This window comes from Orussus abietinus, unplaced genomic scaffold (genome assembly GCF_000612105.2).
Source record: "Orussus abietinus isolate OABI.00-Male unplaced genomic scaffold, Oabi_2.0 scaffold410, whole genome shotgun sequence".
Classification (NCBI taxonomy): domain Eukaryota; kingdom Metazoa; phylum Arthropoda; class Insecta; order Hymenoptera; family Orussidae; genus Orussus; species Orussus abietinus.
This window is the reverse complement of record NW_019394552.1, coordinates 27,872-51,053: the sequence shown is the minus strand read 5'-3', so window position 1 is coordinate 51,053 and position 23,182 is coordinate 27,872. Positions and strand designations below refer to the sequence as shown.

Sequence of the window (23,182 nt, the reverse complement as noted above, 5' to 3'; positions counted from 1 at the left end):
ATTTTCTTTCTTACAAAATTAAGTCGAATAAGTTCTTGGGGAGCAATTTGGGAGATCGTTTTCACCCCTTAAACGCGCAGATTAATGATTAGTAAAAAGATATATTTATCTCCTATTTTTCAATGTACCACAATACATGTCAGAACCACCAATATAGATAAGCCACACGTGAAATACTTTTTTGTTGTTGCAATAATTACAACTTTAACATAAAAATTTGCCTGGGTTTAAATAAAGTTGGAATTCCTCCTGTTTTTTTAGGACCAGGGAATTTTTTTTTCAGGAAGAGAACCTCCCTTTTGTTTCTGGAACGTGCACTTAAAAAAATGTAATTTTTTTTTCAACTGCCAGATACAGTCCCAGGTTACCGTAACGTCATATTCCAAATTTCTGAAATTTATAACATATACTATAAATGTTGTTTAGAAATGTTACAAAATTAGCATACCATGTCTGAATGAAAAACTTCCAAAAAAAGTTTCATAAAATCTCTATATTCTTTTGTAACGGGGTACAATCCCGTATAAGGGAAACATTTTTGCAACATTTCTACAGACAATGCTACAACGCACATAAAATGTAAATCATCGAATCTTGGCTGCAAAAATCCTCGAATTGAGGAAACAAATAATCACAATTTTTGAGTAATATCGATCTAACCTAATCTTTGAAACGTTTATTGAATGAATGAGGATGTTTCAAAAATCGTAATTTAGCATCGTGATTTGAATTGAGCGTTTTTATTTATTTATTTTCTTTCAAAGACATCACGAGTTTTATCAACCCTGTTCCGCGGCATTCTCGACTCTTTTTGCGAGGAGATCTCCATTATCGATTCCGCTACCAAGATGGAGTGCTTTTCTCGCAGCTTCCTGATCGATATCTGTTCTGGTCGCAGGTGGAGGAGCCATGGCTGAGGAACGAGGCGTGCCCCAGGGGGTCATCTCTCAGTACGGGGTGAGTAGCCAAAAGTCAAGAGCGACTCCTTTTCTCTTTTTTCCTTTCTCGCGGCCGTGTCAGGGCCGAGATACGATCGGAGGTTCCGTGTAAAAGGTCCGCCACCTTCTCGAGGTCGGCTCGGATTCCCCGGTCTGGTCCGCCCGGAGAAAGACCGGGAAGGCGGAACCGCTCGAATTTATGATGCACGCGTCTGCTGCCGGGACTTTCGCCCGATCCGCTCGGGAAGAGATCACCTTAAAGAGGACCCCGAAGAGGCGCGACTCCTTTGTCTAGATTACAGGAAAAGAAAGGTGTTGAAGAAGAGCGAGATTCAGAGTTCGAATGTGGAATTGCGGGATATTTTTGGCAAATTTTTCACGAATGATTAAAAGTCGTTTATTCGATAAAACCGGGAAAGAGGTCACCTTAACCCTTTTTACTTTTGGCTTTTTACTTTTGGCTACTAAGAGCGCGTAAAGGCGCCCGACGTTTGGTCCAATATTGCTTGCACGGTCAGACGAATTTAGCCCATATGTCGAAATGGCTCCGTGTGCAAAGGGGAAAAGAGCACCCCGGAGAGGCGCGACTCCTTTGTCTAGATTACCTGAAAAGAAAGGTGTTGAAGAAGAGCGAGATTCAGAGTTCGAATGTGGAATTGCGGGATATTTTTGGCAAATTTTTCATGAATGATTAAAAGACGTTTACTCGATAAAACTTGGAAAGAGACCACCTTAACCCTTTGGCTACTAAGAGCGCCTAAAGGCACCCGACGTTTGGTCCAATATTGCTTGCACGGTCAGACGAATTTAGCCCATATGTCGAAATGGCTCCGTGTTCAAAGGGTTAAAGAGCACCCCGAAGAGGCGCGACTCCTTTGTCTAGATTACCTGAAAAGAAAAGCGTTGAGGAAGAGCGAGATTCGGAGGGCGAATGTGGGATTGCGGGATATTTTTGGTGAATTTTTCACGAATGATTAAAAGACGCTAATGATTAAAAGACATTTACTCGATAAAACCCGATAAGAGATCACCTTAAAGAGAACCTTGAGGCGCGACGTCTTCTTCTAAGATACCTAAAAATTAAGATGTCGATAAAGAGCGAGATTCGGAGAATAAATACAAGATTCCGGGGAAAATTTAGCGAACAATCGGAAGAGGAGACCGATTCGAGAAGAGATTACCTTGGCGAAGACCCTGAGGAAAGCGGCTTCTCCACCTGAGCCTGAAAAGAAAAATGAAGAATGCAAAGCGGGAATATGAGATTGCAGGATACTTTTGTTAGCTTTTTTACAAACGATTATGAGAACAAATTTATTCGGTGAACTTGAACAGAGATCACTTTCAAGATGTCCGTGAAGATACGCGACGTCTCCGTCTAGGGTGTCCGAAAAGAAATGGTGTCGGCAAAGAATGATTTAGAGCGCGAATGTGGGATTGCGAGATCCCTAGGATACATCCGGCGGATTATATGAATAATAAGGAGAATAAGATTCGCCCGGTGACTTCGGAATAAATTACCTTGACAGGGTCCATAAGCAGGATATGGCCTCTTTATCTAGAACTAGCTTTTTGTACCCGGCTTCGCTCGGGTTCATTTTTTGACCCGCTCTATAAGACTTGCTCCCTGCCTTTTTTCACAATTTCCTTCATTACTCGACCACTTTTTCTGATACCCCGATGAACTTAAATAGTCATCTCCGAAGAAGTCCCTGAGGAAGTTATTCCATCTCCACCTAGAAATCCATGAAAAGGAAGAATTCCTCTTCAGACTATTGTTAGAGCCCTAGTGTCAGAGTTTGCCCTCCGAATATCTACCACTTTTGGTGAATCCTCAGAATCATCATCAATAAAGGTTTCCCCGATGAACTTAAACAGTCATCTCCGAAGAAGTCCCTGAGGAAGATATTCCATCCCCACCAACGATATCCATAAAAAGAGAGAATTCCTCTTCAGACTAGTGTTAGAGCACTAATGTCAGAGTTTGCTCTCCGAATATCTACCACTTTTGGTGAATCCTCAGAATCATCATCAAAAAAGGTTTCCCCGATGAACTTAAACAGTCATCTCCGAAGAAGTCCCTAAGGAAGATATTCCATCTCCACCTAGAAATCCATGAAAAGGAAGAATTCCTTTTCCAGACTATTGTTAGAGCACTAATGTCAGAGTTTGCCCTCCGAATATCTACCACTTTTGGTGAATCCTCAGAATCATCACCAAAAAGGGTTTCCCCGATAAACTTAAACAGTCATCTCCGAAGAAGTCCCCGAGGAAGATATTCCATTCCCACCAACGATATCCACGAAAAGAAAGAATTCCTCTTCCAGACTACTATCGCAGGACGAACGCGTATCGTGGAATACTTCTCATGAATTTCACCGTAATTCCTCGGAAAGAGAAATTCCCATCTTAAATACCACCCAGAGTCGTCTGGAGTCGACCCTTCGAGAGAGGAATCTTTCTCCAGTCTCGACCCCACGATTATCTAATTTGTGTTCATCGCTCTGCGCGATAGGCGCTCACACCGACCACGATGTATCCACGCCGTTTCATTGAACTTGATTTTTTCTTTCTCCGTCCGTCAATTGGACGCATCAGCGGTCCAGAAGTTCTTCCAGTCGTCCAGGCGAAGGCGTCGCTCGAGTTTTCTTAACCGAGTTACGCCGAAGTCGAGGTATGGCGGCCGCTCCGTTATGTCGTCTGGACGGGATAACAGCTCTTCATCTACGTCGACATGTCGGACGAGATGTCGAGATGGCCGAGTAGGTCGAGTCCCTCGAGTTCCGTCTTCGTCTTCAGCAACACCTTGGCCAAAGATGCCTGCCTTGGCTGTTATTTAAGGTGAAGTGAAACCCCCTTCAAATCAGTCGATTCGAATACAACACTTTTTTTTAAGGGTATTGGACCAAACTGTCCGAAACTTTGACACGTCGCTCCTGATCATCTAAGAATTGTCCTGACACATTCAAAATTTGGATTTTTGGAACAAATTTTTTAACTCATACCAGACCAGAACCAAAATGGCGTCGAGCTGTCATATTTCGATCAATATACAATTATCGACGGCTCTGATATGAGAAACTAAAGGGTCAAAACAATTTTACGACAATTTAGAACACTCTGGTAATCGATAAACTTGCATTTGAACGGGATAAAGGCAAAAAAAGTGTTGTATGCGCTTCTATGCTAAAACGATGGGAATACGAGGTCTCGGGGTGAAAGTTTAATTGATCTGGAAATCACAGATGGCGCAGGGGGTCCCTCTGCAGTCAATTAGGGCCTCAAAAAGCATGAATTTAGAGGATTTCTGGAGTTTTATTTCGATTTCTTGATATTTATTGTACGAAAACGACAGGTGGAGTATGCCATTTGGTACAATATCCAATATAATTCGACACAGCTGTTAATATAAAAACGAACGTCGGCAGCGTAGGTATTTAGAAAGATCTTCTTTATCGACGTCGATCAAGTTCCTCGACGTGTTTCACTTCACCTTAACCCCTTGAACACGGAGCCATTTCGACATTTGGGCGAAATTCGTCTGACCGGGCAGGCAATATTGGACCAAACGTTGGGCGCCTTAGCCGCTCTTATTGTTAGTAGCCAAAGAACTAAGGTGCCGATAACACGCTCCAGGGCTTCGCTAAGGGCTATCCGGAATCTTCGACCATACGCTTTCTTTGTAAAAATATACAGGACATACGAAAATTATTATTTCGTACTTTTTAGAAATACCTTTTAGAAGTATTTTCTCTTGGCATATCTGTAAAAAAGAATTCATTTTCGGAAGAAATTTCACTTGCTGCTACAAATGCGAACACCTGAAAATGGGCCAACAAAAGTCTTGTCCAGAATCATTTTTTTGTTATATTGACAACGAAATACCAATTGTTTCTCCGGAGCAACACAATTCATGGTTACCATATTCTTTTCTAGCAACAACAAATTGTATGTCCCTTATTCGTTTGAGTGGTGATGACTATTTTTTTTGGCAGTTGCAACAAATTGGTAATTTAGCAAGTATTTCTTCTAACGGCGTAACGGCTCCTCTATCGCTATTTTTCCTTTTCGCTGTTGTTTTTTATTGCGGCAGTGCTAGCTTTATATATAGCTGACATCGCCATCATTTTTCGGAAAAGGTACAGGAGCAAACAATTTTTTTCTTATGCAATAAAATAGCAATGAATTAGCAATAAATTTTGCAAGAAATTTTATTGAATTGGGCTAAAGTGGCAATTCCAGATTTATATACATGTGACATGTATATAAAGCTGGAATTAGGGGTGAGCAAAAAAATTGAAATTTGGTTTTTCTGCGAGCAATTAATTAGCAATAAATTCTGATACATAATTCATCGATGAACATTTATTTAATAATTGTTTTTTATTGCGGCAGTGCTAGCTTTATATAAAGCTGACATCGCCATCATTTTTCGGAAAAGGTATAGGAGCAAAAAATTGTTTTCATGTGCAATAAAATAGCAATGAATTAGCAAGAAATTTTGCAAGAAATTTTATTGAATTGTGCTAAAGTGGCAATTCCAGCTTTATATACCTACATGTGACGCTGCTTTAGGGAAGTGTGCTCCCTAGACCGGAGGCAGGTTTCCCTCTCGTTCCGACTCGGCGGCCCTTTGAGCCGTATCCGGTGTTGCCGGTTGTCGGCACTTTCTCCTGGAGCGATTCCCCTAGACCGACCAATCGGAGGGCGGCGGGCATTGTCCGGCTCGTCTTACTACGAGCTTGACTGAACCCCCGGCAGGAGCTGCGGCTAAACGCGCGCCTTTTTTCGCCTCCGGCCGACTTTCTCCGCTGGCCGGCCGCGTTTTTCCGCCGCGGTTCCCCCGCGACCGCGGCACCGACCGGATTTTTCGCGCCGGCAATTATTCAAGAGACGCACCGACGTATGACAAAACTTTTTCCCACACTGGGAACGATATTTGCAAATTTTATGCGATTCAAGTCGACACGGAAAACGCCCAGATGATTAATTTCGAAGTCGGTATAAAAGAATCCTGATATACCGTCTCACTGATAGAATTTCGGAAACTGCGTGCCAAGTTACACTGACAAGGAAGGTATCCCAAGTCGATCTCTCCGATTTCATTTCTTTTATAATATGTTATAGTAGACTAAAAACTAAGCGACACGTATTTCTTTTTATCTGCCATTAAACACTTTAAGGGGGAGAAACCATAATCGAAAGTAAGGCCTGTGAAGGGGTGGCTCACCTCGTAATTTTTTTTTCTTAATTGAGAAAATTATATTTTTCATTTCTGGTTATGAGAATGCTTTTTCAGGGGGATTGGTTAAAAAATATTATGTTCTTGTGGGTGAAACTGCCAAATCGCCCCTTGACATGCCTTACTTTGGATGGTGGTTTCACTCCCTTAAAGTGTTTAATGGTAGATTTTAAAAAATACGTGTCGCTTAGTTTTTAGTTCACTACAACATATTATAAAAGAAATCAAATCGAAGAGATCGACCTGGGATACCTTCCTTGTGAGAAAAGAAACATTCTAATAAATAGAGATTATATAGAGATAATATTTTAGAGTAAACGTTTTGCAAATATTTCAAATATCTGGTAAATATTTACAAAATGTACGATATTCGTTAAATATATCGAATATATAGGAGAAATATTTTGTGCTACTAGGGAAGCTTCTATTCGTATGTCACTTTGTCGGACATTTTTTTAAATGAATTTGTGAAATTATGTAGTATACATTAAATACATCCGCAAGTATAATTACTGCAAATTTAATACGAGTTATCCGAGTAAAACTTCAAGTCGTCATGTAATCATTAATTACAGTTCCTTAACAGTGTCGTAACGCGATTGGATTAATAAAGAAACGCGAAAGATAAAGTGCAAATTTATTCGCACATTTATTCTTTGCCCTTCGAGTCCTTCTGTAACCAGTATAATCGTTCCTGCAAAGCGAACGTTGGAGTGTAAAGGGTTAACATTCTATTACCCCTCTTTGCAATCATGCTAATGCCATCGCAAGCCTGGTCGATCCGCGACTCTCCTAATCAGCAACCAAATGGCCCAGCTATCGGCTTATCAGAGACGGCGCAACGCGTTCCATCCCTTATCAATGCAAAACCAAAATGTCGCTGCGTAGCTGGTAATATCATGGAACTTCGAATTACCCACATGAAACTAATTGCGGCCATTAACATCGGAATTGCACTCCAGCGCTTGCTTATCCACTGTAATAACTAGTTTTGGATTTTTTTATATATTTTTTTTTAATTTTTTCTTAAGGGAGATGATAAGAGAAATCACTTATTCCTAACATTTCTTTCGTCGTAACGCATTTTGTGCCGATAACGTTTTTCTCCGTGTTATCACTTAACTGCCGATTACGCGGTCGTACGTCTTTCTTCGCCCTTCTCTTCTTATTTCTTTCCTTCTTATTCACTTTCATTTTTATTTCTCATTTATGCAGTTTTATTATTAACTATGCTTCGATTACCACAAGTTTCCTAAAGCGTGATTGTAAATTAAGGTGTATGAGTTATCACGAATTAGAAATCCAGAATCCTTTGGTCTGAGGATTTAAGATGAAATATTGAAGGTGGTAGATGAGGGGCGCAAAATAAATTAATAATTAATAATATATAATGCGAAACATGACAGGGTACAACTTTTTCTCTATCGGGTAACAGTCCTGGATCGCATTATTTTCAAGTGGATCCTTGCACTACTTTGTAAAGAAAAGTAGAAACTGGAACGTCCTTATAAAGTCCTTGCTGACTTCCTGTATTAACAAGGACATGCATTAGCGTTAATTTCATGCGTAATGCTTTTTTCGTACGAAATTTTCAACTTCGTGCGTAACACCGATTAGTTCTTGAATGATCCTCCTTTATTTTCAGCGAAAAAAGGCGCGTGATTCAAATTATTTTCATACAATTTAACATTTAGTTAGACGTTCTTAATTTCATAGGAAGCAAAATTCAGTTTTAACCCGAAAATGAACACAATGTCATTAATGTTAGCCATCTTGATACTTGCACAATATGTAATAACGATTTCTTACAAAAAAGACTAACCTAAAATTGTGCAATTGACATTCAGCGCAGGAAAAAACGAGTTGTCATTTATGATCGATTCCTCGCAGCATCTACCATTAAGATAAACTATTAAAAAGAAACATTATAGTCTATAACATTTTTCTTGGAAGTATTATTCAGACACGGTATACTAATTTTAAATAATATTTGCAACGAATTTATAAAATGCGTTGTAATTTAGAACATAACAATGTTAATTTTCCTCGTAAATTCACGAAATTATAACATAACCTCATCAAATTACAAGTTTGTTTAGAATATTTCTAATAAANTAAATTTTGTATACTAAACCTTGTATACTAAAATTGCACTAATTTTTTTAATATTTCTAACAGTGTATCTAAAATCTGTCAGAGATCTACAATAGTAAAATTTGTATACCAAACCTTGTATACTAAAAGTGCATTCATTTTTTTAATATTTCTAACAGTGTATCTAAAATCTGTCAAAGAGATCTACAATAGTAAATTTTGTATACTAAACCTTGTATACTAAAAGTGCATTAATGTTTTTAATATTTCTAACAGTGTATCTAAAATCTGCCAAAGAGATCTACAATAGTAAATTTTGTATACTAAAAGTGCATTCATTTTTTAAATATTTCTAACAGTGTATCAAAAATCTGCCAAAGAGATCTACAAGAGTAAATTTTGTATACTAAAGCTTGTATACTAAAAATGTATTATTTTTTTACATATTTCTAACAGTGTATCTAAAATCTGCCAAAGAGATCTACAATAGTATATACGAAATTAAATTGGGCAAATGTAATTTTTAGCAGCAAAACGCCCTGAAGGATAAATAAATAAACTCGTTTCGTATGAAGTCCGTTTCGTCTCGGCACGTTTCGTCGTAAGCGGAAATCGATCGAGGATGTCCTTCCAATCCCGACGTTCCTTGGCGATGCTCCTACTAATTTCCTACACGAGTATCCTCCGATCGGTTTTATGATCCTGCCAACCTACGTTCCCCTCGATCGAGCTTTCTCCGATGAGTTATCGCGTGGCCGCGAATGCGAGCTCATTGTTCCTTTCGCCGGATAATGGGAAAGCGTCCGTTTAATCAATCCAATGATTACATATATGCGGTACTTATTTATATATTTATAAATAGAGAGTGCGTACATATATACAGGGTGACTCATGCCGAGGCCGAAAGTAGAACGAGATGATACAAAGAGAAGTTAAATGTTTCAATTGGGAGGATTAATTCTTGAGACGTCATTTTTCCAACAGGTGCAATGATCTGTCAAGTGCAATTGTAGTTTCATTACCAGGTTGAAAGTCGGAGCAATTAACGAGTATCCCAGCAACATGTCAATAAGAATTATGTAGTAAATGAGAAAAAGCGCTGCTGAGGCAGATTAATTAATCTAATTGTTTGGTATATATGGTATTTATTTATATATTTGTAAGTAGGTGTTAGTACATATGTCTAGGATCATTCATAACGAGATGAGCCGTTTCGATCGAATGTAGAACGAGATGATATATAGAGAAGTTAAATGTTTTAATTGGGACGATTAATTCCTGAGATGTCATTTTTCCAACAGGTGCAATGATCTGTCAAGTGCAATTGCAGTTTCATTATCAGGTTCAAAGTCAGAGCAATTAACAAATATCCCAGCAACATGTCAATAAGTATTATATAGTAAATGAGAAAAAGGGCTACTGAGACAGATTAATCAATCTAATTGTTTGGTATATATAGTATTTATTAATATATTTGTAAGTAGGGAGCGCATATATATGTATAAGGTGATTCATAACGAAATGAATCATTTCGGCCAAATGTAGACCGAAATGATTCAAGGAGACGTTGAGCCTTTTAATCGAGAATAATTTCGGGATATTTGATTTTGTTCAACAGGTGCAAGGATGCATCATTAAACTATAATTGCAGCTTCATTAACAGGCTGAGCGTGAGAGCAATTAACGGGTATATCCTATCCACGTGTTTATGACAATGATTTAAATAACGAGGGAGCGATGCTAAGTGGGCTAAATTGTTTCATATATGCGGTAATTATTTGTATGTTTGTGAGCAGAGATGCATATATGTATACAGAGTGACTCATACCGAGAAAAGTCATTTCGACCGAAAGTAGAACGAGATGATACAGGGAGAGATTGAACTTTTAAATCGAAAATGATTTCGTGAGATTCAATTTTTTCCAACAAATGCAACGATGAAACGTAAAGTGCATTTGTAGTTTCATTAATAGATTGGGCATGATTATCCCTGCAATGTGTCTATGAAAATTACTTAATTAATGAGAAGCCTGGCTAAAGCAGCAGTTTAGTGCATTAAATTATTTCGTATATACAATAATTATTAATATATTTTTTCCAACAAGTGCAACGATGAAACATAAAGTGCATTTCTAGTTTCATTAATAGATTGGGCACCGAAATGATTATCCCTGCAATGTGTCTATGAAAATTACTTAATTAATGAGAAGCCTTTGCTAAGGCAACAGTTTAGTGCATTGAATTATTTCGCATATACAATGATTATTAATATATTTTATATGGAGCGTGTGTATATATATATATACAGGGTGACTCGTGCCGTTGAAATGAGTCGTTTTTATTAAAAGTAAAACGAGATGAAACGGGAAGAGGTTTAATGTTTTATTCGAGTCTGACTTTTCCAGCGGGTACAACGATGCACTTGTTAAGTGCAGTTGTGCGATAATTAATGGAAATCTATTAACCGATGGGGAGAAGCTGCTAATAAAACCCTTTTTTAAACCTTCAATGTCCTTGTTCCACTTGCATCCTTTCCACTTGACTCACCCTATATACCTTGATAACTACATATTATACATACCTGTTTTCCCCGGCGGGCATATTTATACTTTAATCTTAAAAAGAGTTTATTTAATTTGGACAAGCAATTTTGTGACCTGGATATTTTGAGGGCGACGAGAAGCTTTATTACCTTGATCTTCGCCAATAAAGAGAAGAAGAGAAAGTGCATAAAACCTCTTTTAAATCTTTACAGTTATCGTTTCACTTGCGTGACTCACCCTGTAAACCCTAATATATAACATACATATACAGAGTGCGGCGAAAAATCTCGCAGTTGTATAAATATTTTAACGGGTCGCAACTACTTCACAAATTAACGAATCAACATCGACGTCCGGTTAACATTTATTAAAACAGTGATAATAATATTAAAAACATAAAATTATAACGGACGCTCGAACTTGTTTCGCGATTTTTGTCGCACCCTGTATACTCGCATATATTCATCGTAAAAAAAAAACTTTACTTGACTTCAACTAATAGCAATGCATTTTTCGATGATGAAAACTTTACGACCGTTGCTCTTCGCCAAGAAAAAAAAGGGACAAATAAAAAGAGAAAGCATATAAATACTTTTTCACGTTGTCAATGTTCGCGTTCCACTTTTTATGACTCGCCCTGTATACCCTACTATCCAACAACATACATATACATTCAGATATTCTCGTCGCAAAAATGAGTTTATTCGACATCAACGAATATTATTGACTTTTTCGAAAACGAAGAGCTTCGCTACTTTGATTTTCGACAGGAGAGACGAAGAAAAAATAAAAAGATGAAGGACATAAATGTTTCCTTACATTGTCAATATCTTCGTTTCATTTGTTGTAACTCGCCATGTCTACCATGATATAAGTGTCCATTCAGATATTCGACTTCGGCAACGTAAAGGACTATTTCGAGGGCGAAAAGCTTCGCGACCTTGATTTTCGCCAAGAAAGACGAAGAAAAAATAAAAATAAAAAACACAAATCTTTCCTTACATTATCAATATCTACGTTTCATTTGTTGTAACTCGCCCTGTCTACCACGATATAAGCGTCCATTCAGATATTCTACTTCTGCAACTTAAATGACTTTCGAGGACGAAAAGCTTCGCGACCTTGATTTTCGCCAAGAAAGACGAAGAAAAAATAAAAAGAGAATACACATAAATCTTTTCTCCCTTTATCAATATCCTCGTTTCATTTTTTGTAATTCGCCCTGTCTTCCATGATATACGCGATCAGTCGGATATTCGACTTCGGCAAAGTCAATGACTTTCTCGGGGACGAAAAGCTTCGCGACCTTGGTCTTCGCCAAGAAAGACGAATAAAAAATAAAAAGAGAAGACACATAAATCTTTTCTCACGTTTTCAATATCCTCGTTTCATTTTTTGTAATTTGCCCTGTCTACCATGATATAAGCGTCCATTCGGATATTCGAATTCGGCAACGTAAATGACTTTTTCGAGGGCGAAAAGCTTCGCGACCTTGATTTTCGCCAAGAAAGACGAATAAAAAATAAAAAGAAAAAACATAAGTCTTTAAGCACATAAATTTCGCCCTGTCTACCATGATATAAGTCCATTCAGATATTCGGCTTCGGCAACATAAATGACTTTTTCGAAGACGAAAAGCTTGGCGAGCTTGATTTTCGCCAAGAAAGACAAAGATAAAAATGAAAAGTGAATACACATAATTCTTTCCTTACATTGTCAATATTTGCGTTTCAATTCTTGTAATTCGACCTGTCTTCCATGATATACGCGATCAATCGGATATTCGACTTCGGCAAAGTCAATGACTTTCGCGAGGACGAAAAGCTTCGCGACCTTGGTCTTCGCCGCCGCAGACGAAGAAGAGAAGAGCCTCGGATCCCCCGGTGGATCTCGGATGCCAGCGACCTATCGTCGGTTCGTCCGGATGCAATTTCTCCTCTCGACACTTGTCCCGACTACTTTAGACCGACTTTAAATTACTCGTGAAACCTGTCCGCTAGTCACGACTGCTTTAAAGGCGCGATCGCGCACGTGCGTGCTGGCACGAGCTACTTGCAACCACTTACGGGACGAGTAAGTCTACGTATCCCGAGGGATGCATCCCGAGGAACCCTCTCCCCTTGAAGAGACACCTCTCCCTTGTTCTCTCCCATTGTATTTTTATCCCACCGCCGTTCGTTTAATCCACTTGCGAGAAAGATCGAATCGAGCCATACCGTGGAAACTCGAAATACAGAATTGAAGTCTTCTCCGAGACCCTTTTTTGGAAATTCTGAGCTCGATGTGTCCATGTAAAAATTGTTTTCCTGCATTATGGGGTGATTTGGTTTACGTGTCCCACGGGACAGCATCCCGAAGGACCCTCTTCTCTTCTCTCTCTTCCTTATTCTTTCCATTGTGTTTTTATCCCACTGCCGTTCGTTTAATTCACTTGCGAGAAAGATCGAATCGAGCCATACCGTGGAAACTCGAAATACAGAATTGAAGTCTTCTCCGAGACCCTTTTTTGGAAATTCTGAGTTCGATGTGTTCATACACGAATTGTTTTCCTGCATTATGGGGTGATTTGGTTTACGTGTTCCTCGGGGCAGCATCCCGAAGGATCCTCTCCTCTTCTCGCTCTCCCTTATTCTTTTCCATTGTGTTTTTATCCCACCGCCGTTCGTTTAACCCTTTGCGGACGAATGTCGCCAAATAGTCGCCCAAAAGCCTTTATAATGGAAAAGTCTCGTCCACAAAGGGTTAATCCACTTGCGAGAAAGATTGAATCGGGCCATACCGTGGAAACTCGGAATACAGAATTGAAGTCTTCTTCAAGACCCTTTTTTCGAAATTCTGAGCTCGATGTGTCCATGTACGAATTGTTTTCGGGCAATATGGGGTAATTTGGTTTACGTGTCCTACGGGACAGCATCCCGAAGGACCCTCTCCTCTTCTCGCCCTCCCTTCTTCTCTTCCATTATGTTTTTATCCCACCACCGTTCGTACGTTTAAGGTGATATGAAAGTGTGATATATATTAGGGCGTTCCATAAGTTCCTTCCGCACTGTGTATTCCTTTCGTAGCAAAAAATAGGAAGAAACTTATCGGACACCCTAATACGTAACAAAAAGTCAAAGTATTTATAAAACTTTTCTTCAAACTGGGTGCACCAACTCATTCTTCTTACTTTACGACGACTTTACTTACTTACGACGAAACTTTAACACGTGATTATGGAGGCTCTAAGGAAGAATGCGATGCTACTGAAATTTCATTTTTCAAAGAAAAAATGTTGTATTTAGCCTAGAGTAGAGCCAAGATCACATTTTTTTATGAAAAATGAAAATTTTACGAGCGTCGCGTTCTTCCTGAGGGCCTCAATAATCACGTGTTAGAATTTCAAATTACTCGGTGTACCCAATTTGAAGAAAAGTTTTATACATATTTTCACGTTTTACGTATATATTCAGTTAATTTATATATATTTGTACAGTATTTATATGTATTATTTTTATTATTATATGTATTATATATATGACCTTACCACGTTGTCAAAAATATGCCCTCAAAATACGAATACTATGTGTTGAAGTTCTTTCTTTTTGCGAGATAATTTTTCTAAAAATTCTTCGTATTTTACAGTACCATTACTTGCGTGTGTTTACTGTACAAAATTACAGCTGCATTAATTGGAACCCGTACATTACAGATTTAAATAAAACTTAGTGCACCATTTTGCACTGTTTTGCACCGTTAACAAAAACTTTTGCATCCCTACGCAACTAATATAGCTCAAAGTTACTAAAAAAGAACCCTCATCTATTTTAACTCTTTTTTTTTCTCTCTACACATTTTCCCGACAATTCTATTTTTCGCACTTTCAAAAACACGTGCTCAAGTTACGTATAGGTGACACGCATTAAAGTCTCTTTAATGCGCAAATATACATGATTTTAATGATTTAAAAAAAAAAGATACAAATGTCACTATCAATGCAAGTATACGATGTTTCATATTGTCTCCTGTGACATCTTTTTTATTAGGCTGATTTTGTTTAATATTTTGAAAAATCCTGTACGAACTGTAAAGTAGAAACTGTGAGTAACTTCAAATTTACCCTGACTTCCTGAGCTGAAGTTTTGCACGCGTTTATATCAGAACCTATTCGAAGCATATAATCATTTTAATAGTGAAAATATTTAACCCGTAGAAACGTGTCCGATAGTAAGAAGGCAGTAATGGATGGTTATTGCAAAATTACTCCGACCAATATCGCTCCGCATTCCAATTCCGATCATTACGTTCGATCCTGTTTCGTGAGATTTTTCCTCTGCTAATTAATTACGCTTCGCGGCCACTTACTGGCTTAAATTATGTTAAATTGGATTAAGTTAAATTAAAAATCCGTTAATCTACGCTCACGCAATATTCGCGGTAACGCGAAGGTAAAGTAACCGTGAACGAATAATTTACAATTCGCGCTGCACCCGAGGTATTCCGTTTTTTCATAATTGCTCCTAACTGTATTAATTCCTAATGCTTCCTAGGATATGTATATGAAATTATCTAAGGTGTGCAATTAGAGAAAGATATATGAAATTACATCATCGTGTATCAAATAAAAATATTGGACGTCGTTATTTACTCTTGTATACCCTGTAAAAATATTGTTTATGAAGTATAGATTATTTTATTCAAATACGATGTACTAAATAATACACTTGTAAATATGCTTAACAATACACCTACCGTGTATAAGTTTACAATTTAAAAAGTTCCCGATGAAATATCATAAAATGTTATACTTGGTCATACATTTATCGTGTTAATCATTTAAATCATCGTATATCACATTTGTAATTTTAGTATAACTTCATATATTACTAATATATGAAATCTGTAAACATTTTTAACAGAGTAAACCATGACATCATTCTAGCAGAAACTGGCACTTATACATCGTAATTAATTGTAAATGAATTAAAATTCACTGTAAAAGTGAGGGGAACGTGAAGACTCAAATTGCCATTAAAAATCACGTATTTTATTACGTAACAATGTTCTTTTAATTGATTTTCTTTCATTGTATATCACATTTTGTAACCATAGCTGGTTTTAACAATGAAATTTCGAGGACATGTTTCTCTTTCACGTCACTAAGATAAATTAAGAATCGAAAGGAATCGCAAAAAATGAACCAGAGCAAAAGTGGAAGTATGCAATCGGTAATCTCCAAAAAAAAAGTCTTACCTTTATCGTAAAAAAAACTATCATGTGAAATACTCGTAAAGCTATTCTATACAATACGTAGTCTATATGTTACTTTCAATACTCGTACAAAAAAAATGAAGTATCCCTCGCGGCTCATTGTTTGCTCCATTGTTCTTCACTTAAAGCTTATTGCGAATTAAGTACCGCAGAATTCGTGATTAATATTCCTTTCAATAACTCCACGAGAGAAAGGTGGTATAAAGGTACTCCACGGTATAAAGGTACACCTTGTGTGCTCCGGCATCGAAAATGTCGCTTTGACAACGACTGGCATTTCTACATTGTCTAATGTCAGTCGATCGATGCAACAATGGGGTTGCATCCACGAACAATCGCGTACTTCGTTATACAGATGTTTCGTTTAACCCGATTATTCCTTATCTTACCGCCGTGCACTTTATGCACCTCTTAGTAATTCCTCATTAATTAAATGGCCTCAACAATGAGACAATGGACATTTCCTTCAGCGAAATTAAAGTATATTAAAAATCAAGGAAAATGCGAAACATTAATAAAAATGAAAATCGAAGTATCTACACAATTTTCATGGCTATTAAGTTATCTGCAATTTATAATGAATTCAATTAATTCGGATAATGATTAAAAAAATAACGCTAATCGTATGAAATGCAATGAAAATGAGTAAAATACGGAATTCACGGTCCGCGATTTCACCGTTACGTTTCAACTCTTGAAAGCAGTCAGATATTTCTCGTCGCTTCTTTTTCCCTCAATTATTCTTTATCTGGAATGGATTATGAATTCAGGTAATTAAGATAATAATTAAGAAAATAACAATAATCGTATAAAATGCAATGGGAATTAATAAAGGAGGAGAAGCTGGAATACACAATCCGCCATTTCAGTGTTTAATACTCTTGAAAGGGGTGAAATATTCCCTCTCGTGGCTTCTTTCTCCCCCCATTCTTCTTCGTCTAGAATTTAATATGAATTAAGGAGAGACTGCCCCTGAGGGGCTGCAACCGAATGTGCAGCGGTGCACGCGGGTTGAATCCTTACAGGGGCACCTCGGCCGACCTCGTAAGAAAAATCGCAGTTTAACTGAAATACAAGTTCCAAAAAAAATACCCAGCTCCGACTACCTCCGTTTAATTAGTTTTACGCCGCCCTAACGACGTCCATTAACCCCGGTCTAAAGAGGCGTCGATTTAAAAACCTCGGATACCACATCGCGTTTCCCCGGCGAATCCTCCTCTTCAAGTTCTGATCCATCACGCCTCAAATCCCTTTTACCTGCAAGCTCTGAAAGCCCTTAACATCCCCTGTACACATATATGCGTTGCACGTATTACAGAAAAATTCCTCCATTAATTTTTAAAAAGTTTCCCGGATTAACTTATGAAGGGAATTCATCCTGACGATGGTTCTTGCAGGAAGATATTAATAAATCTCATAATATTTCCGGTAATTAATTTCTGCCATTTTATAAATTTATAAACTGATGGTTTAAACTTCCCTAGGAATTCATTCATGAGTTCTGGTTTCATCTCGTCTCGAAACCAGCAAGCTATGAAAGTCTTTACCCTCCCTTGTGTTCATGTGTGTTGCACGCGTAACAGAAAATCATGAATTAATTCCCGGAAAATTTGCCAAGCTAAACTTTGCAATGTTTAATAAATCTCATTTAATTCTCTTGAATACGTTTTAACCGAGTTTTAAAAAATATGACGTTTTAATTACACCCCGCCGACCCCACACTTAAAAGACATCGTGTTAAATACTTTTCCCCTTGATATCCTCCCATAAAAGTCTGATCCATCTCGCCTCAAAGCCATGCATGTCCCTTTTGTCGGGCAGTTTTGAAAGCCCTTAACATCCCCTGCAAACATGTATGCGTTGCGTGTGTTACAGAAAATGCCTTCGTTTAATTTCTGGAAGTTTGCCAGATCAATTTTCAAGGGGATCCTATCCTACCGGGGTATCTACACTGTATAAAATACATTTCTTCTACGTAGGATCGTCAAATCTTGTGGAGCTTTTTTGAAATTATTTTTATCGCCCTCCTAACAGCATCCATTAACCTCGGAATGAAAAACCCTCGACTTAAAAACCTCTCCTCTGGGAATCCTCCCGTGAGCTTCTGATCCTTCAAGCTTCAAGCTTGCAAACTACTCTTCTACCTGCAAGCTCTGAAAGCCCTCAATTTCCTCTGTACTTTTGTATGCATTTCATGCGTTACAGAAAAATTCCTGCATTAACCCTTAGAGTATGAAGAGGGAGACAGGATCCTACAAAATTCCTATTTTTTTTTGCTTTGTTTAATAAGTTTGTAGGTCTTTTTTTTTTAATATCCTCCTTTAAGGCTATACATATTTATTGCAGATTTAATATTAGGACCTATTCGTCGGGTATTCTGGGTAATTTTTTTGTAATAAATTGGCAAGTTTTTCACTTTACGGACCTAAAGTATTACACTCCATAGTTTACGTTTGTAAATGTGATTGAGGGCACGCGTTTATTTTCTGCGACCAACGTCTGCTTAAAGAAAATATTCTTACGTTATTAAATATGTTATTACGTTATTATGTATATAATCGAATGAAAACAAAAATCTTGTAGGTAACGTTGTAATGAAAAGCATTTTTAGTGAATTTGTAGAAATAACTGTTCCGAATTTAATCGAGTAATACACTATAACTCTATATGATATTAAAAATAATCCTTCAAGATTTACACAGGAATGATTTTAATTGACCTTTAGTGGGAGAAACTTATTTTATTTACGTTTTAAAAATAGGCTCCGTGCGCTAAAGGTTAATCTTTCAAATCTGGCCGGATTAACTTAATAAATTGCATATAATTTCCAGTAATTTATTTCACGCAATTTTTTAACGATTAATTATATCGTGCCTTTAATTATATCCATTCGCCCCAAACTTAAAATCGTAATTTTAAACAGATTTCATTATGATTCATTCATGGGATTCATATCCATCTTATCTGAAAACTATACATGTATCTTTTACCTGCAAGCTCTAAAAGCTCTCCGTGTACTTATATGCATTATACTTACACATACAAAAAATGGTTTCATTTATTTCCTAAAAACTTTCAATTTCTCTTAAATGCAATTGACTTTATCGACGTTTCTTCCACAAAAAAATGGTCAAACCCTGTCTAATCACCCTTAATTAATTTGAATGTCATTTTAATTACACGCATTAAATCCGGCTTGAAATGGCGTCGATTTAAAAACCTCGAATGTCATCCCTGTCTCCTTCGGGAATCCCTCTTATATAGTTCTGATCCATCACGGGGCTTTTACTTGGAAGCTCTGAAAGCCTTCACCCTCCTCTGTATGCATGCATACATTATATGCATTTCAAAAAAATTTCTCCAGTAATTTCCCGAGAGCTTGCTGGCGTTAACTTTCGCGTGGAATATATTACGGCTTGCTTCTACAAAAAAAAAAGGATAAACATTAAATCCTACTTCATTTCACAAATTTCATTTAGCCACACCCCTTGTTGAAAAGGCGTCGACTTATAACCCTCTCCCTTGGGAATACCGTCATGAAATTCTGATCCATCACATTTCAAAACCATGCACGCCTCTTTTATCTGCACGCTCTGAAAGCTTTTTGTTTCCCTCGTACGCATTTACACGCATTGCATGTATTGTATTAAAATTCTTCCATTCATTTTTAAATAATTAACAGTGTTACCTTTCTAAGAGAACAAAGCCCCGTTTTTTGAAAAAAAAGAAAAACTAATAAAGATCAAGTCTCAAAAATATATGAATTTTCCCAAATTAATCAAATTTGGTAAATATGACCCAATTTTCGTTTAAGGGTTAATGTCTCAGGATTAATATTTGCGGTCTCTTTAATCACACCCAAAGGTTAACTTTCCACGGGAACTCACCCCTGACATTTCTAAAAAAAAAAGAATATCAGATTTCAAAAATATTTAAACTTATATTTCTCGGAATTCATTTTGATTTTCTTTTTGCCCCCTTTCATTAATTCCCTCCGGAAGAGTTAACTTTCCACAGGAACTCGCTCCGCTGACATTTGTAAAAAAAAAATTAATAAAAGACCATCAAATATTACAAATATTTAAACTCACATTTCTCGGAATTAATGTTGATGTTCTTTTCGCCCACTTTCATTAATTCCTTCCGGAAGGGTTAACTTTCCACGGGAACTCGCCCCGCTGGCATTTGTAAAAAAAAAAAAAAAATGAATAAAATACATGGTCTCTAAAATATGTAAATTTATATTCCTCGAAATTAATTTTGATTTTCTTTTTGCCCACTTTCATGAATCCCCTCCGGAAGAGTTAACTTTCCACGGGAACTCGCCCCGCTGGCATTTAAAAAAAAAAATTGAATAAAAGACCATCAAATATTAAAAATATTTAAACTCACATTTCTCGAAATTAATGTTCTTTTTGCCCACTTTCATTAATTCCCTCCGGAAGGGTTAACTTTCCACGGGAACTCGCCCCGCTGGCACCTCTTCCGAGCTCGCGCACATCTCGCCGGGCTCGAGGCTCCGCCTCGAGTTTCGGGTTTCGGGTTTCGAGTTTTGAGAGTTTCCTCTCGCGTTCCCGGGAGATCGTTAAGGCTAGACGTAAAAGTCACCTAAACATAGCCGCGTCTCGAAGCGGAGTTACGACCCCTGTGAATCACCGTCTGGTTCGGGCTTTGCTTTTGAAAACGCGACAGCCCCGCAGCGGCGAGCTTCGCGGCGCGGGGAGGAAAAACGGAAAAAGAGGGACGTCGAAAGCTCCTCTCCCCAGACACCTGTACGACCCTTTTCCCCCTTTCTCCCCCCGGATCTCGTAAAAGCTCCGGACCAGACGTCCCATTTTTCCGACCGAGGCCTTTTCCGAGCTTTTCTCGGGGCTAACGAGCTTTGCGACGTGACTCCAGGGGAATCCTCGGCTGAGCTTTATTCCCTAGGGGATCGACGGGGTATCCGGAATTCCGAGGCAGGTCTGCAATTAAGCTCTGCTTTTTCGTTTTTCTTTTTTTTTTCTTTTTTCTTCTTATTCGAGACGGCCTCCGAAATAGAGCGAATGCAGTTCTTTGAGGAAACAATGGACCGGTGGAAATGTACAAGTCCTAGGGGTGCATGTTAAGCAGGTGACGATGTTTAGGGCCGCCTTAAAAGTGGGAAAATGGACGTAAATCTGGGTCACAACGTTCCTCCGTTTTGAGAAAGAGATAAGATATTGATACGTACATTGTTTTTTATTTACAATGGAGTCTACAATTAAGCTCTGGTTTTCCGGGTTTTTTTTTTTTTTCCTTTTGATTCGAGACGGTCTCCGAAATAGAGCGAATGCAGTTCTTTGAGGGAACAATGGACCGGTGGAAATGTACAAGTCCTAGGGGTGCATGTTAAGCAGGTGACGAAGTTTAGGACCGCCTTAACCCATTTGCATCATTAGGGTATATATACACTCAGTTTTCCTGGTCACTATCTCCGAAGCGTATACATACGCTCAATTTTGCTGATTTGGGGTGGATTAGCTAGATGCGCGTTAACGACGAAGCAGTTTCGTCTCTCCCCTTTTTTTAGAGAAGGTGGAAAAGACGAAGACGTAAATATTTTGCGAAGTTTTATAAAAGAAAATTAATATTTGTAATAATATAGGAGTTAACGTGGATATGTTAAAAAGGACCGTTTATTGACGTTGTTACGGCGTGTCGAAATTAAGTTCACCATTGTTGCACAAGGGATAACAAATGCCCAGGCAACCCATGAAGTGGAATGTAAATTAATCGTCTACATTAAGTCTATAGGTATAGCAAATGTATATCGTCTATCATCCACCTAGAAAAATGTCTAAATGATATATATAAACATCTATGTCTGTTGTAGATGAAAATTATATATCCATTATTGATCTACAATTATCCACATATCTCGACGTATACAAAATATATAATAGCTCTAGTAGACGTCTACCAAAGGTTAATCAACATAGTTAAAAATACATTTAGAAAAATAAAAAGACACCTCTTGTAACCTAACATTTTTCATACATACTTAATGTTTATATCTAAATTCAACCTTGACATATTTAGTTTCAATAATTTATAAAAATATATAGAAATTATATTTTTTAATTTATGAACATGTTATAAAAAATACATTTTTTTTACTTCATGACTGTTATTGGACACTTGATTTAGTATAAAAAAAAACACGAGAAATTTTTCTAATGTTTTCGTCCCACTATTTCATTATGGGAGCAAAACGTGTGATTTTGATTTTAAGTATTTTTAAAACGTTTATAATGTATTCGGCGGATAATATTTAAAAAAATTCTTGTATTAAAATGAAACGAAATGTTTGGTATATCTGGTAGAAAAATATTATAAAAACACGTGGAGCCAATATTTTATAAATATTATAGGGATGATATTCTAAGATTAACGTTTTGCAAATATTTCCAATGTAAATATTTACAAAATGTACGATATTTGTTAAATATATAAAAAATATTTTCTGCTACTAGGGCCTAGTCAGATTCCGCGGGACATAGTTTGGAGAAACCCTGACCTAGAGGCTGCAATACGTGAATAAAAAATACAAATTAGTGTCTCTCTGCCCTTGTTTTTGATATACGGCTCAGCCATCGTGATAACCAATATTTAATAACTTTTCGGACAACCCAATATTTTGTTATTAAAGAAAATCCAGAGGAATTAGTTTCCACCCTTCGGTCTTTCTCTCCTTATCGTTAATGTCTTTCCTCCCCGGACCCTCCAGGAATGAGTAAGACAATTTCTGGGATTAATTGTTAAACGAGAGTCTCGTTCCACGGGGCGCGGAGGGTTAATCACTTTCCCCTGGACGGCTCCGAAGGGATTCGCGGCCCCCGATTGGTCGATGGCCACCCTCAGGGTGAGTCATGCCTCCGTCGCGGAATCACCACCCCGGACTGATTCACCCTCCCGAGGGCGCAGAGGGGAATATAAAGGGCTCGCGTAACCGAGCGTGTAGGTTACGCGTGCATTTCACGCGTGTACTTTATACGTGCACTTCACCCGCGCTAACGTCGTACGGCTCTCTTGCACCCTCGATTTTTCACCGCATAAACCAGGAGACTTCCAGTTTCTTATCCTTAAGGTGATATGAA

At 37.8% G+C, this 23,182-nt stretch overlaps 1 protein-coding gene across 1 annotated transcript in view; it reads left to right on the top strand.

The window, feature by feature from the left end:
* Window positions 1-900: 900 nt before the first annotated feature.
* LOC111674011 overlaps window positions 901-23,182 on the top strand; it is a 46,650-nt gene continuing 24,368 nt past the window's right edge. Inside the window, exon 1 of the mRNA XM_023432676.1 lies at window positions 901-957. Coding sequence (XP_023288444.1) covers window positions 910-957 — 48 coding nt within the window. The 5' untranslated portion in view covers window positions 901-909. The remainder of the gene's footprint in view (window positions 958-23,182) is intronic.